Source organism: Cryptosporidium ryanae (genome assembly GCF_009792415.1).
Source record: "Cryptosporidium ryanae isolate 45019 chromosome Unknown contig_28, whole genome shotgun sequence".
Lineage (NCBI taxonomy): Eukaryota > Apicomplexa > Conoidasida > Eucoccidiorida > Cryptosporidiidae > Cryptosporidium > Cryptosporidium ryanae.
The window spans coordinates 169272-182839 of NW_027125542.1; the positions used below are offsets into that span (position 1 = coordinate 169272).

Genomic DNA, 13568 nt, shown 5'->3' on the forward strand with positions numbered 1-13568 from the left:
TTTATTTATTCTAAAAAGAAATATGAAGAAAAGAGGTAGTAGAAAATCGGAGATATTATATTAAAATAAAGTAATTCTCGGTGATTAAGAGTCATTTGTACGTTACTTTGTTTGTTATAGAGCCTCTTTGGAGAGAATATTGCTTTTAAGCATTTAAATATTAAATCACCGTAATGAGTTTTGAAACGGTGTCAACATCCCCGAGTCCCTCTAATTCACAAAGGGAAATTAAAAATAAAAAATTTAATGAGTATGTCAGTTCATTGGAGACTAACATAGATGAAAATTTATTTCAGAGGATAGTTCCGAGTTTGTATGTTTACTCATCACTCCATGGATGTATAGACCAACTGATTCCAACAAGTTATAAAATACTGGAAACAACAATAGGACTTTCTCCCAAAGGATTGGGGTTTTTAACTTTCTCCCAGAAGTTTTCACAGGGTTTTTTTGCATTGTTGAGTGGAGTAGTATGTGATAGACATATAAATACATTAAATCATTCAAATGCGATAGAAAACGAGCCGTTGGTGAATATTGAAAGCAACAATTTAAGTGAGATAAGAGAAGTTCAAAAGAACAAAGACTTTTTAAAGATATGGCCGGCATATTTAATGATGATAACTACAATAGGTTGGGGGGTAGTAATGACATTAATGGTATTTGCTACAAATATGTTTCAAATGTTAATTATTTCATGCGTTTTGGGAGTGTTTATGTCATTAATGGGACCACTTACACAGTCAATAATAGGAACCTTTAATGATATAGGAAGAAGTGAGCATTTTGGAAATTTATTCTTGGCACAAAATATAGGCAGACTGTTTTGTATTTCAGCAACAGCTAATATTGTAGGTCAGTATTTTGACTTTAAATGGACGCTTTTAATGTTTTCGCTTCTTTCGTTTATATTTTCTGTATATTTATATAAAGTTTTCATTTTATATTCATTCGGAAAAAACAGTGTAAAAGGTGTTATATCATTTACAAACCAGAATCTTATGCATGTATTGAATTTTTCTCAAAACAAAGTGGGTAATACTGACTCTTTTGAAAAAAGAAATTTAAGAGAATTAATAAATGAATATTCATACATTATTTACAATAAAAGTGCATGGTTAATGCTACTTATGGGAATTGTAAATGGTATACCAAGACATTCGCTTAATTTTACTATGATGTGGTTGCAATATTGTGGTTTAAGCCCTTTATTATCTACTATTGTTTATTCATCAAGTTGGATTTCTGCTATTTTAATCTCGCCGTTTGTAGGTAAAGCCTCAGATTATGTTGAATCACTGTATCCTTCAGTTGGAAGACAAGTATTGGCTCAGTCAGCTATTTTTTTAAGAATTATATTTATGTTAATATTTCTAAGATATATACCTTGGGGAAGCAATTATTTTTTGTCGTATTTAATTGTGAGTGTATTAATAGGATTTATGGCAGGGTGGCCTGGAGTTGGTGCAGCCAGGCCAATATTGTGCCAAATTGTTGAACCTCACCACAGAGCAACTCTTTTTGCTATATTCTCACTTTTCGAGACAATAGGATCCGCTTCTTTTGGGGCTCCATTAGTTGGAATTCTCGCCCAAAACTTTTTTGGATATAACTTATCGTTGAAAAAAGATATTGGAACTGTTATTTCGAATAATAATCAAATTGAAATTGATATTCTTAAGTCAAATGCAAATGCACTTGCCAATTCAATGATTTGTATGACTGTAATTCCTTGGATTCTAGCAATAGTTTTGTTTGGGTTACTTAGACTAACTTATAAAGAAGATATTCAAAAAGAGGGAAAGTAAGTGGTTTTATTTTTACTTTAAGTCTGTATTTTAATGATAAGACCTTTTGACTCGTGCAAAAATTAAGTCAAACTAAACACGTACCCTGACCTTTCCTCAAAGTCTCTGACAAACCCACCACGGATCCTCGAAGACGAGTCCCTCCGGCAAATCAAGAGTTAAATAACATTGAATATGGCTAATACGTGAGAAAACGGACAAAAAAAGAAAGCCAAATAGAAGAGCAGGTGTTTATTTAAGAAATTATCATTCAAATTCGATTTGAAAGTTCTAATATAATTCTATCGTGAAGGTAATTTCGTTTCTATTCTCGAGATAAGTGGGAGTTTAAATTCCCATATTCACATTTCTCTCAACAATAGCATTAAATATAAATTATATACAATCAAGAAAAAAGAAATCATCAAATTTTCGCGAATTCTCCATAATTTAAGAATATTTAAGGTACTTTGGGAAAAAAAGGTATAAATAATAATTATATCTATTTCGAGTTTTTTTCTCTTCTATCACTTTAACGTCTATACTGAGAATACCCGAAACACTTGAACTAATACAACTTAAATATTTTTTTACTTAGAGAGCATCATTTTTGTAAATTCCTCATACATAATCTGACCGTCACCATCTACGTCAGCTTCTCTAATCATTTCATCAACCTCTTCGTCTGATAATTTCTCACCAAGATTAGTCATTACATGTCTCAATTCGGCAGCAGAGATGAAGCCATTTCCGTCTCTATCAAAAACTTTAAATGCCTCTATTAATTCGTCTTCGGTGTCAGTATCTTTCATTTTTCTTGCCATCAAACTTAGGAATTCAGGGAAATCGATAGTTCCGTTACCATCGGCGTCAACCTCATTAATCATATCCAGTAATTCGGCTTCAGTTGGATTCTGACCAAGTGATCTCATTACTGTTCCCAACTCCTTTGTAGTAATGCTGCCATCACCATCCTTATCGAAGAGCGAAAATGCCTCCTTGAACTCTGCTATTTGTTCTTCTGTCAATTGTTCTGCCATTTTTATCAACAGTTGCAAAAATTACTTATGATAAGCTCAAAGTAAACAGTATAATAAACAAACCCAATTCCAGGATCAAAAATGAAATTTGTGATTATTCTGTTTTTTAATTGTCACTCCTTAAATTTGGAACAAAAAGAATATATACCTATTTTTAAAAAAATCTCTTCCCTAGAGAAAAAATATGTTGTTTATTTCTTTACGCTCCTCTTATTTATTTTTTAATTTTTTGGATTTACCCTTCCTTTCCAGCTAGTTAAAATACAGATAAATAGAATATTATGTATAGGTGTGTGACACACGTACCGTCTAACATTAATAATAGGCGGGAACTCATGCGCAAGCCAGGAATGAACTGAAAATGGAGGGAGCGAGGAAATGAGCAAGAGGGGAGATGAATGAATAAAAAACAGAAGGCGAGTAATGACGAAATATTTATCATGTTGATCCTATAAGCGGTCATCTACAACGAATAAAGTAGGAAAAAAATCATTGAGCAAACCAGTCAATGACTATAATATCTATGAATCTATTCTTCCTTTGCTACTATTTTTAATTTTCAAATTACTGTTGTGGTTGTAACTCTAATGTGCTAAATAAAAGGAAGAGTAGTAACAACAACGGTAATGAGAATGGAACAACATTAGATACGTAGAATCAATAGATACATATGTGTTGTTATTTTTGATTTCCGCTTTTTATTAGCTTTTAAGGGATTTACTTGGTTAAAATACGGTTAAATTCAATGCAAGTTTCTTAAGCTCCGTGTATCTTTATTTCGTCCGGTGTAACAATATTCTCAGTGACTAAGAATCTCGCAACGTTATGACGATGGTCTCCTTGAATCTGAAGAATAGGTCCATGCTCGGGGTCATCAATTATTGTACCATTACAGCTGAAGTTTTTCTTGAAGGCTTTAAGCAATCTCTTCAAGTCAAACTCAGCACTAAGTCCCTGTACAGTTGTTAAACTCTTCTTCCCATTACGCTGTTGGTTCCTGATGTGAACGTAGCTAGACGAACTCTTACCAACTTCTGAAAGTGCGTCTACAACAAATGGTGTGGGTATTCCAACTGTATCTGAAGATGAGGCCATACAAATTAAGTTCAAACTCAAAGAGAATCTACACTAAATAAAAATATATCCTTTTTTTGGGATTAAACGAGGAGACGCGGCCATAAATGCCGCTATAAACCCCTTAATATTTATTGGCGCCTGATATTTCCTCGTTAAATAATAAACCTCACGGTCTATTATATGTATTGTCTAAATTATCTATTTTACTTGCTCTTAATAAATTATTACAAATTGAATAGTTTACCCACTTTTTAGAGGAAGTGAACATATATAATAGGCGGCACACAACTTTCCTTAGAGTTATACAGATTTCACATTGATCAATTATTCAGTTTGAAGTAGAAAGGAATGTTAGGGGAATAGGAGTGGGGATGAAGCTAGATGAAATCATGTTAATAGTTAAAGAACATTTACGTGTATATATATACTTGAATGTATATATATTTGGCGTTTAATTTGTTTATAGTGTGCTAAGAATCGGCAGTTCTTTTGCAATTAAATTAAGGTATTAGGAATAGTAATCAGTCTGAGCTCTTACGTTATGTTAAAGAAGGGGTTTGTATTTCACGTTTTTACTTGCTTCAGACTAGAAAACCTAAAAGTGTAAAATCAACTTGAGGAGGAGGGTTGTTTATCTCTGGCTAGACTTTCTCTTGCAGTGCGTAGTTGACTGTGAATGTGGATTACACCATGTTTTGTGTGTTGTTTACTATTGTTCTAATGGCCAAATTGGTGATCCAGTCTCTTTGATTACTTTGTGACGAGCCTGCACACCTTGTATATCCGATTAAATTTGTTGAAGACAAGGTGATTGCAATTATAGACAGTGACATCCATTTTAATTTAAGAGAGATAAGTTGTAATATAAATATGGATATCCATATGAGAGTCCATATATATGTAACACCCCAAAAAATACTTCTGTCAGTACTGGAACTGCCTCCATTCTTCATTTCGTTCTGATTATTGTCGGTTTCAAACATCCAGATAGTTTCACCATCTTTAGATATTTCATACCACCATCTCATTCTAACTAGAATTCTTCCAGTCACGTTCTTAACTGTCCAAAAATCTAACGATAATAAGATTATTGTTAATGAGAATGACAAAATAAAACTGTTTTTCGAAAAAAAATGGAAAAAAAGAGGACCAAACATATATGATATAAAAGATAAGATTTTAAAAAGAATATGAAATAAACAAATTGTTGGATGACTCGTAGAACTCAACAAACTTGAAATTATAGGTGCATTTGTTGTATCTTCGTTCATCATTGCATTTTTGTTATTTATTGAGTGAGAATCCAGAGGACCAGAAACATCATTAGGTCTTACAAATTCCAGCTCCATATTTTTTTAATTCATTCACATGTGTATAAAAACTTATTTACCTAGTTCCTATCTCATTAAACATCAATATTAGTTGAGATGCTATTAAAGTCTATTACCGCACAAATGTTTTTTCATGTATATTGGTTATAACACAACCTAATGTAACCACTTTTTTGGGTATTTATTTATATTTACCCTGATATATATGCAGTATATATTGTCAGTCTGAATTGAATATTTTTGTGTTTCCTTAAGTCTTTGAAAAGTTGATCAACGATACGGGAATGAGCGTAAATGTACCAGCAGCAGATATTTCAAGTTTTGTTAGTTGGATTCTAAGTTGGATTTCTCTTGGTAAGTGAAAGATTCACTAATTAGGAGGTGAACCTGTCATTGAAGATAGGTCTTGATGCTGTTAGCTTATTGTATTTACACGAGTTTAATTGCATTTTAATTTCTTGGAAACGCGTGTTATTACATTTATAATAATATTAACCCGGGAAATAACTTATTTATTTTCTTTTTTAGGAGCATACTTATGTTGGATGTTTGTACCGGATGAATACTTAAATAGAGTGAATATAACATATTATCCAGATAGAATGTGGGGTGTGACATTCCCAGTCTACTTTTTCTTTGTTGTAATAATTTCTGTGGTAACTTATAACTGTATATCATTAATGTGCATGAAGCCTTCGAACTCTTTAGATTTAATTATGGACGAATCAACGAGGTATATTGATCTTTCTTTGTTGTATAAGTTCAGTGACCTTGATTTAATTAGACTAATTTGCAAGTCAACAGCAAATATATACTTGCTGGTGAATGAAAAGGCAGACTCAAAAGTTATAGAGAGAAACAATAACGAAGAAAGGTATAATAGTTTTACAGATTCAAAGAGCTTATGTATAAAAGAAGTGTTTAACAAAGAAGGTGTTACATTAGACCTCGTTCATTTAAACAATGATATAGATTCGCTAATAAATCATGAAAAGTCAATTCCGGTAGCAGATCTACCGCTTCCACTAGTATGTGAAATAATCTATTCAAACAGTTTCTTAAATAAATAGATAATTATCTAACTTTTCTTTTACCTAGTAGCACAGAACTTTCTTTTTCTTTATTTTGTTTTCATGAAATAAACGTCAATACATTTCTGAAAGATACAGAAATTGTATCGAACATTTTTGGAATCCTATAAGGACATGAGTTTTCGTAGCATGGCTGAACAATTTCGTTATTTGCATATCTTCTACTAACGAATCCATTTGAAAAACCTTTTCCCCACACTTTAGATTCTAATCTAAATGATAATGGAGTAAACTGATTTAATATATTCTGTGGTCCCCTGCTTTCATAGTGGATTACACCCCATTCTCCTTTTTTGTACAAGTCGCGTATTGTGTACCAGCCATATAATATTCTGTCTCCCTTAATACAGTAGCTGTTAAATTTGGAACATGGGAAATAACCACTCTCAAGAACATTTAGAATAAATCCAGTATCTAACAGTGGGAGTGGATTTTCTGTTGCTTCGTGTTTTGGCATTATTGATTGAACGAGTTTGTAACCTATAATATCTAAATTTCTTACATGATAAAATGATGCTATTCTTTTTTGGCTGTTTGAATCATATATGTATATCACTCCGTCCATTGTTCTAGTTAAACAGTATGTATTTAACCTGTCTTGTTGCGCTGATTGTGACTTAAAAACCGGGACTAAAGAAAATATATTACCAGCATTTGTGCATTGTGGCATATTTATAAAATCAATGTCTGTAATATTTCCGAAATATTCCAGTGACTTTATTTCCAAACTCTCGATTTGCTCTTGAGTAATTCCCCATATTTTTCTATATACATCATAGCTATTATCCGGAGGTAAGTCACCTCCTGAGATTATTGGCAAGTTAATATCAGACTGAAAGTTTAGTACATTTGTTACTTGACTACTAACCATCTTCAGGCTCAGGGCCACAATTAAATTAAAAAGGATACCGAATAAAACCATTTTTAAACGCACAAAAAATTGAAAAAGATATGAATATTGAAAAATAAGTGGACTATTTACTTTGGATTCAGTTAATAATATCACTTAAAAAGAAAGGTAACGAAAACTAGGTGTCAATTATTAAACTAATAATATTAAATAATATAAAAGTTTTATCAAATTTTAATGTTGAAAGTAGTTTTTATAGTCATTTAAAACATTTCTTATAATATACCTTTTTCAACAAAATGAAATAATTGTATTCTACTACATTACGAGCATATTTAGTAATTAATAAATATATAACCGCATGTATTAGTGGTAATTTAATTTAGAGTATTATTAAGTAAAAACTTTTTTAAAAGTTTGAAATAAAGAAATTGATTATAGATTTGGAACATCTTCTCCAGGAACTACGAACTCCGCTACTCCTTCATTATTAATAACCACAATCCTAATAATTCCTCCAGACGAGGAGTCCCTGAACATCGCGTGTGAAACTAGCTCTTTTGCAAATGCCTTACATTCATCCAATTCCATGTCTGAATGATACCTTGAGTCTAGAGTCGAGTAAATAAATGCTGAACCCGAACCAGATATAGCAAATGAGCTTTCTATTAGCGTTCCACCAAGCGGAACTCTAAATATTTTGAACTCTCCGTTTGGATCCATTCCTGCTATTATTATATCAGCAAGTAAATGTTCTTTATTTTGATAAGATATCAATCTCGCTACCGATGCAACAGACTTTACTTTTGTGTCCTCCCCTGTCTCAAGTTCATGATCTTTTATTATTCTTCTTAGATATCTGGAAATTGTTTGGGTATCAGCTGCAGATCCAGAACGACACATAAATACCTTATCTGTTATTTGAGTTATCTTTCTTGCTGCTCTGGATACAACAATTGTACCAGTAGATGTACGACCATCTGCAGCGAGAACAATCCCATTCTTATACTTCAGGGCAACTATAGTAGTACCCGTCTCAATTTCTCCATTCATAAATTCCTGATTCATAGTTTACAAATCAAATCACTGTGAACTATTAAACAAGTTTATTCAACCTTTATTATTTATATATTTTGCAACACACCCAATTTTAAATAAAATGCGCTAATGAGGTTCAAATAGTAAATAAGGTAATTGAGCGGATCGGTCGGAGAACGTAAGAAAAGAAGATGATTAGTATATAGTAATATAAGATTATGCGTAGAGATAGTCCAATTTTATTTTAATGGAGACTCTAAAAGAAATAGTAGCAACATAAAAAGGAAAATACCCTTTCTAAACAATCTACAAGGTATAGAAAACAGTCAAACGTAAACGTTTGTGTGTAGATTGTTCATAAACCCTTTTGAATGCTTTCATTAAGTGGATTCTCTGTAGCTTTTTTCCACATTTTTTGAAGCAATTGCAACAACTGTGATCTTTTGAATGTGGGATTTTCTTTTTTCAATATTGGAAGATTATTATCTACATAAGCTAGCCATGCTGCTTTTTGGCGCTTTTCGGGATGTTTATCTACACCAGCATTGTCATTTATTGTTAGTACTGACACTGCGTCTTCTAAAGTTGAAGCAGTTATGTATTCAATATTGCTTTCTTGTGATTTCATTCTCATCTCCTTGTCTATTTTATTTGGATTTTCGACAAGTAGATCATTGTGCCCGGAGTCATCGTTTTGACCATTAGAGGCACTTGAGGACGATTTCATTGCAAACATAAGGGTTCTTTTTGCAATTTCCGCTCTTGTCAACTTGTTCCCTGTGTTAACCTTCATTTTATTAGAGACGAATTTCGCATCCTCTTCCTCATATAATTTTTTCAACTCTTGTTTTCTTAGGTTTTTCTCTTCTTGTTTATTTATCAAATCCTTTTTTCTTTCCAGTTTTCTATTAGCGTGTTTGTCGTCATCTCTCCACTTTTCAGCTTCTATCCTTTCTTCTTCCTTTCTTTTTTTTTCAAGTACAGCTGCCAGTTTTCTCTCCCTAGCCTCCACTGCCTTTTGGTTCACTCCTCCATACCCCATTTCGAGGTATTTGAACAATATATTCAGTGTGTAACCAGACAATTCACACCTATTACAAGAATAAAAATACTGATAAAGATAACAGACAATAGGGTGAGTAAAGCGGAAAATATACGATTTTTTTAGTCAACCTTAACTTTAATTGTCCCTTGAGGTTGTGGCGCCAGTTTTTTGTCTAGAGAAGATACATGCGTAAATTGTAATTGTAATAAAACAAACAAGTGGCACTTAAATTCAGAGAGAGTAGTCGTAATAAATATATAATATTAATGTTATTATAAAATAGTGAGAAATCCTTATTCAAGAAAGACCTTGATTATGTCATTTTTATCAAATGTTGCGTGACATAATGGACACTTTCTATTTCTAGAGGATAAATTATTGCATATACATTCTTTGCAGAACAAATGACCACATCTGTTTATAACTGTGTCCTTCAGTTTGTCTTTACAAACTGAACATTTCATTAAAGTCAACATTTGTTGGTTTTCCGATTTCAATTTTGTAATCTCGTCATCCAAATCATCCAACTTTAAGTGCTCATTTTTCTCAGTATTATTAAGATCAATCTTTAAATTAGTTAGTTTATTAATCTTGTTAACAATGTATTGAACTCTTTCTCTTAAAATAAAAATAGTTTCAAGATTCTTCTTATCGTTTTTTTCTGCAGCATTGAGTTTATTTTGAATTGATTCCACCTGGTCTTTATAAAAATTAATTTCAGACTCAAGTCCTTCAATTATAATTTTGTGCTTGATTGCCTGTTCTAAGTTACTGGAGGTGCTATCTTCCTTGTTGCCATTCTTTATTGAGAGGAAATCCCCTAATTTTTCAAAGAAATCCAAGTGACTATGTTCTTTATTGCATTTATTTATGTTTAAATCCAACCCATTTCTGGATTTGATTTCGTTTTGCTTGTTTTTTCTTATTAAAGATAGTTTTTCATCATATAATATTCTAACTGTTTTTAATTCTTCTAAGGTTCTCTGAATACTTTCTAGTCCCACGTTGCATTTCGCATATTTTTCTTCAGATTCTTGAATTTTCTGTTTCAATTTGTCGCACTCGATGTTTTTCTCCTCAAAAGCATTGCTGAGTTCTTCGTACTCATTCATTAAATCATTTAACACTTGTTCATCTTTAACATTACCAGTACTCTTACCTATATTTTCAATAATCTGGGTTATTCTGCTATGACTTACCTCTGCCTTGTTATTTTCGTATTCCAAATCTCTTATTTTTTTAATCTGATCCCTCTCTCTAGTCTCCAATATTTCGCACTTCTTTTCCAATATTTCAAAATCTGCTCTGAGAGAGTCGTATTTACTTTTCACTTCAAATAACTCGCACATTCTCGTTTCAGTATGTTCTTGACATTTTTTTTTGTTCTCAATAAACTCTTTAATGCTACCAAAAATATCGTTGTTAATTAAATCTAGTGTTTTCTCTCTCTCATGCTTTAGCTCATTCTCAAGTCTGTTAATTTCCTTTGAATATAACTCCACGCATTTACAGACATAATTATTTAAAGAATTTTCATTTTTATTTAACTCTTCTATTTTACAAGGAACAAATATTGAAAACTTCTTCCTTAGATCAGTGTTTTCATTCATTATATCTCTATTCTTTTGAGTTAATTCCTCTATTTCTTTTTCTTTTATGCTAAGCTTAGACTGCAAGTCTTTGACATTTAAATCAATGCTATTGTTGTTTTCAATGCTTTGTAGATTGCTATTTAAACTATCACCTCCTTCAGCTTTGGTTCTAACTCCATTGTTTCCAAATGATCTCATGTATATTTTTTGCATTGAAATACGTCTATTCTCATTTTGTAATTCAAGTATTTTGTCCTCCATTTCAGCAATTATTTTTTTAAGCTGAGCGACAGCGTCTACATCCCCGTCTGAATTGCCGATAGAACTAACCATTTCACTCACCTCGTTCTCCAGTTGGCTAATTCTTTGCTTGTAAAACCTATTTGATTCCTGCAGTTGGTCTACATGGTAATCAGTTAATTCTTCGCTGGCAAGAGGCAGGACATCATCTTTTTGGGTACTGGGTCTTCTGAGATTTTCGGGATCCCTCTTCCTCTTATTCGACATTTCAAGATAAACAAGAGTAATTTAGTCAATTCACACAACAAATACGAAATGTAAATTACATCAAGTTAGTCCTATAATTTGTAACAAATAGTAGTTCCATGTTAAAAGCAAAACGAAGTTGCCGCAATTCTTTCAGGGTATTTGTCTCTAATTGAAACCTACTCTAAGTGCTTTCCAATTAGGAAAGCCAACTGTTTAATATTGCAAAGCACATATTAAGCATCTAAAGCCTTATCTACTGCCGACTCTTCTGTGCTACTGCACAAAACTAATATTATGTCTTTGGATTCAACTGCGATCGTTTTCCTAATTAATTTTTAATTTGGGAAACGAAAGTGGTTAAATTTATGCATAACCCCCCACAGGAACATACCTCTTTGTCGTTTCAATTGTTAGAGATATACTCTCATTTATTAATGAACTTGAGAAGGAGTTTCTAACCTGCATTAGTACTGGACATATTCCAGAGACCTCGTTTTTTATCGATTTTACTCCATACTCTATAAAGTGAACCTTGATTCGTAAATGGGAATGCAAACATACCATCAATAAATAAACCTGTTTTAGTAAATGAAGCAAGACCAACGAAACCAGGTAAGTCACTAAGGGGCTTGTTTGATATGTTCATTAATGTACTGGTCTCCATACCTCCATATAAATCAGTTTCCGTAAAACGCTCTAACACACTTAAATTAGAAGTGTGTTGATTGCTTGTCTGATCTGGCTTCCTTTTTTCCCCGCATTTTTAGCGCCGGTCGAAGAATAGAAACTGCAACTGAGCCAAAAATAATAATTAAAGGAGCATAGTCCTTGTGTAAAATTCTCTAGAAAGCCTTGATCTTGTGCACATTTAACATCAACGAAGATAATATGCAGTAGTGAGCATGACAATTAATGTTGGAACGCAAAAGACAAATGAATTTCAAAATATTAGTTACGACACATTCATTATATACGTCCTTACAACTATATCTAAATCGACATCTTCCTGTTGTATTCTCCTTATTTTTATAACAAATATTATCATTGGAATCACCAACAATAGTATTTCAGTACATTAGTTACCTTCTTCCAACTTAGATCGGCGGTTTTAGCCAACTAAGTACAGCTTTCTTCTCGTCCTTCATCACTTCGGCATCTTGAGAAGCCATGACGTCTGGAATTTTAATTTGTATCTCGGGGTTGGTGTGGCTTGAGTTTTCTTCAAGCTCTTTCTCAAAAGGAATATTGGACAGTGAAACAAATATTACGCTTTCATCCTTAGTTTGTCTTTTAATTGTCGAAAACTTGTGTTGTTTTCCCACAGCATTACCAACCACGAACTTGTTCATTTGCTTCTTTTCCTTTATATTTAATTTATATAAACTAGCTTTAGAGTTTAAAATAGATAATTGACTTGGCATTTTATTTGAGTCCCTGGAGTTTCTGTTTTCAACATTTTGTTCACAATCATCGGGATTTAACTTGCTTTCGTTCTTGTACTCGCAAGCATAAAGTAATTCGGAAAGCAGACCACCGTATTTAATTACATTTGGTGGGGTACCATCCAGTTTAGTGTATATATAAAGAGACCAGGTTGGGAATAAAAATAGTGTGTCTAGTATTAAAAAAAAAGAGTACGCAAATGTGTATGAGAAATATCCTCGAATTAATGATACTATAATTGTGTACACATTTACAGTTATTTGAATAATTATTTGTAAATAATACGTGTAAATGCATGCTGAATTTGGGATCGAACAACCAATAAATCCTATAACACCACAAAATGACCCAATTAAAGCAATTGATGTTCCAATTAAAAGAGAAAAAATAAGCAATAAGTTTGATTTGAATTCTATTCCCTGTTTATAGAAAAAAAGGCCTTCTAAAAAAAGTGTCGTCGCCCAAATAGAAATTGAAACTACTGTAGTCGATTTAACAAATATGTCCAGGTCGCACCCAAGTACATTTGATATCGGTTTTGCAGGCACGCAAAACATAAATTCGGGATATAAATCACATTTTTTGCTATATATTCTGGAGGTTCTTTCCGGGTAGGGAAGTAAAGGATTTTTGAATTGGTCTCTTTCTTCTTTTTTAGAAAAAGATAAACGACGTTGATGTCGCATATTATGTGATTCAGTTGTTACATACTCACTTAAGTTCACTAACTATTGATTAAAGTTATCTTATATGGAGTAAATTATTCAAACCTAACCCCCAATCAG

General features: G+C 32.4%; 11 protein-coding genes across 11 annotated transcripts; 2 read left to right on the top strand and 9 right to left on the bottom strand.

Annotated features, from left to right (window-relative positions):
• Nucleotides 1–173: 173 nt before the first annotated feature.
• FG386_001840 (uncharacterized protein) lies at nt 174–1808 on the top strand (the record flags this gene model as incomplete). The annotated part of the gene is made up of 1 exon (XM_067341233.1): nt 174–1808. The coding sequence occupies one exon, from the start codon at nt 174–176 to the stop codon at nt 1806–1808; it is 1635 nt and encodes a 544-aa protein (XP_067197195.1).
• Nucleotides 1809–2377: 569 nt separating this feature from the next.
• On the bottom strand, nt 2378–2827 carry FG386_001841 (calmodulin; the record flags this gene model as incomplete). Its single annotated transcript, XM_067341234.1, has 1 exon — nt 2378–2827. The coding sequence occupies one exon, from the start codon at nt 2825–2827 to the stop codon at nt 2378–2380; it is 450 nt and encodes a 149-aa protein (XP_067197196.1).
• Nucleotides 2828–3583: 756 nt separating this feature from the next.
• On the bottom strand, nt 3584–3922 carry FG386_001843 (translation initiation factor 1; the record flags this gene model as incomplete). The annotated part of the gene is made up of 1 exon (XM_067341236.1): nt 3584–3922. One exon carries the CDS (start codon nt 3920–3922, stop codon nt 3584–3586), a length of 339 nt encoding a protein of 112 aa, XP_067197198.1.
• A 665-nt stretch (nt 3923–4587) lies between these two features.
• On the bottom strand, nt 4588–5253 carry FG386_001844 (FAM18-like protein; the record flags this gene model as incomplete). The annotated part of the gene is made up of 1 exon (XM_067341237.1): nt 4588–5253. The coding sequence occupies one exon, from the start codon at nt 5251–5253 to the stop codon at nt 4588–4590; it is 666 nt and encodes a 221-aa protein (XP_067197199.1).
• Nucleotides 5254–5519: 266 nt separating this feature from the next.
• FG386_001845 (uncharacterized protein) lies at nt 5520–6305 on the top strand (the record flags this gene model as incomplete). The annotated part of the gene is made up of 2 exons (XM_067341238.1): nt 5520–5589; nt 5764–6305. The coding sequence occupies 2 exons, from the start codon at nt 5520–5522 to the stop codon at nt 6303–6305; spliced, it is 612 nt and encodes a 203-aa protein (XP_067197200.1).
• A 61-nt stretch (nt 6306–6366) lies between these two features.
• Nucleotides 6367–7197, bottom strand: FG386_001846 (uncharacterized protein; the record flags this gene model as incomplete). The annotated part of the gene is made up of 1 exon (XM_067341239.1): nt 6367–7197. The coding sequence occupies one exon, from the start codon at nt 7195–7197 to the stop codon at nt 6367–6369; it is 831 nt and encodes a 276-aa protein (XP_067197201.1).
• A 414-nt stretch (nt 7198–7611) lies between these two features.
• FG386_001847 (proteasome B type subunit) lies at nt 7612–8244 on the bottom strand (the record flags this gene model as incomplete). The annotated part of the gene is made up of 1 exon (XM_067341240.1): nt 7612–8244. One exon carries the CDS (start codon nt 8242–8244, stop codon nt 7612–7614), a length of 633 nt encoding a protein of 210 aa, XP_067197202.1.
• A 325-nt stretch (nt 8245–8569) lies between these two features.
• Nucleotides 8570–9256, bottom strand: FG386_001848 (uncharacterized protein; the record flags this gene model as incomplete). Its single annotated transcript, XM_067341241.1, has 1 exon — nt 8570–9256. The coding sequence occupies one exon, from the start codon at nt 9254–9256 to the stop codon at nt 8570–8572; it is 687 nt and encodes a 228-aa protein (XP_067197203.1).
• Nucleotides 9257–9552: 296 nt separating this feature from the next.
• Nucleotides 9553–11358, bottom strand: FG386_001849 (uncharacterized protein; the record flags this gene model as incomplete). Its single annotated transcript, XM_067341242.1, has 1 exon — nt 9553–11358. The coding sequence occupies one exon, from the start codon at nt 11356–11358 to the stop codon at nt 9553–9555; it is 1806 nt and encodes a 601-aa protein (XP_067197204.1).
• A 215-nt stretch (nt 11359–11573) lies between these two features.
• FG386_001850 (uncharacterized protein) lies at nt 11574–11986 on the bottom strand (the record flags this gene model as incomplete). Its single annotated transcript, XM_067341243.1, has 3 exons — nt 11574–11664; nt 11732–11858; nt 11902–11986. 3 exons carry the CDS (start codon nt 11984–11986, stop codon nt 11574–11576), a joined length of 303 nt encoding a protein of 100 aa, XP_067197205.1.
• Nucleotides 11987–12434: 448 nt separating this feature from the next.
• On the bottom strand, nt 12435–13469 carry FG386_001851 (uncharacterized protein; the record flags this gene model as incomplete). The annotated part of the gene is made up of 1 exon (XM_067341244.1): nt 12435–13469. One exon carries the CDS (start codon nt 13467–13469, stop codon nt 12435–12437), a length of 1035 nt encoding a protein of 344 aa, XP_067197206.1.
• Nucleotides 13470–13568: the final 99 nt, after the last annotated feature.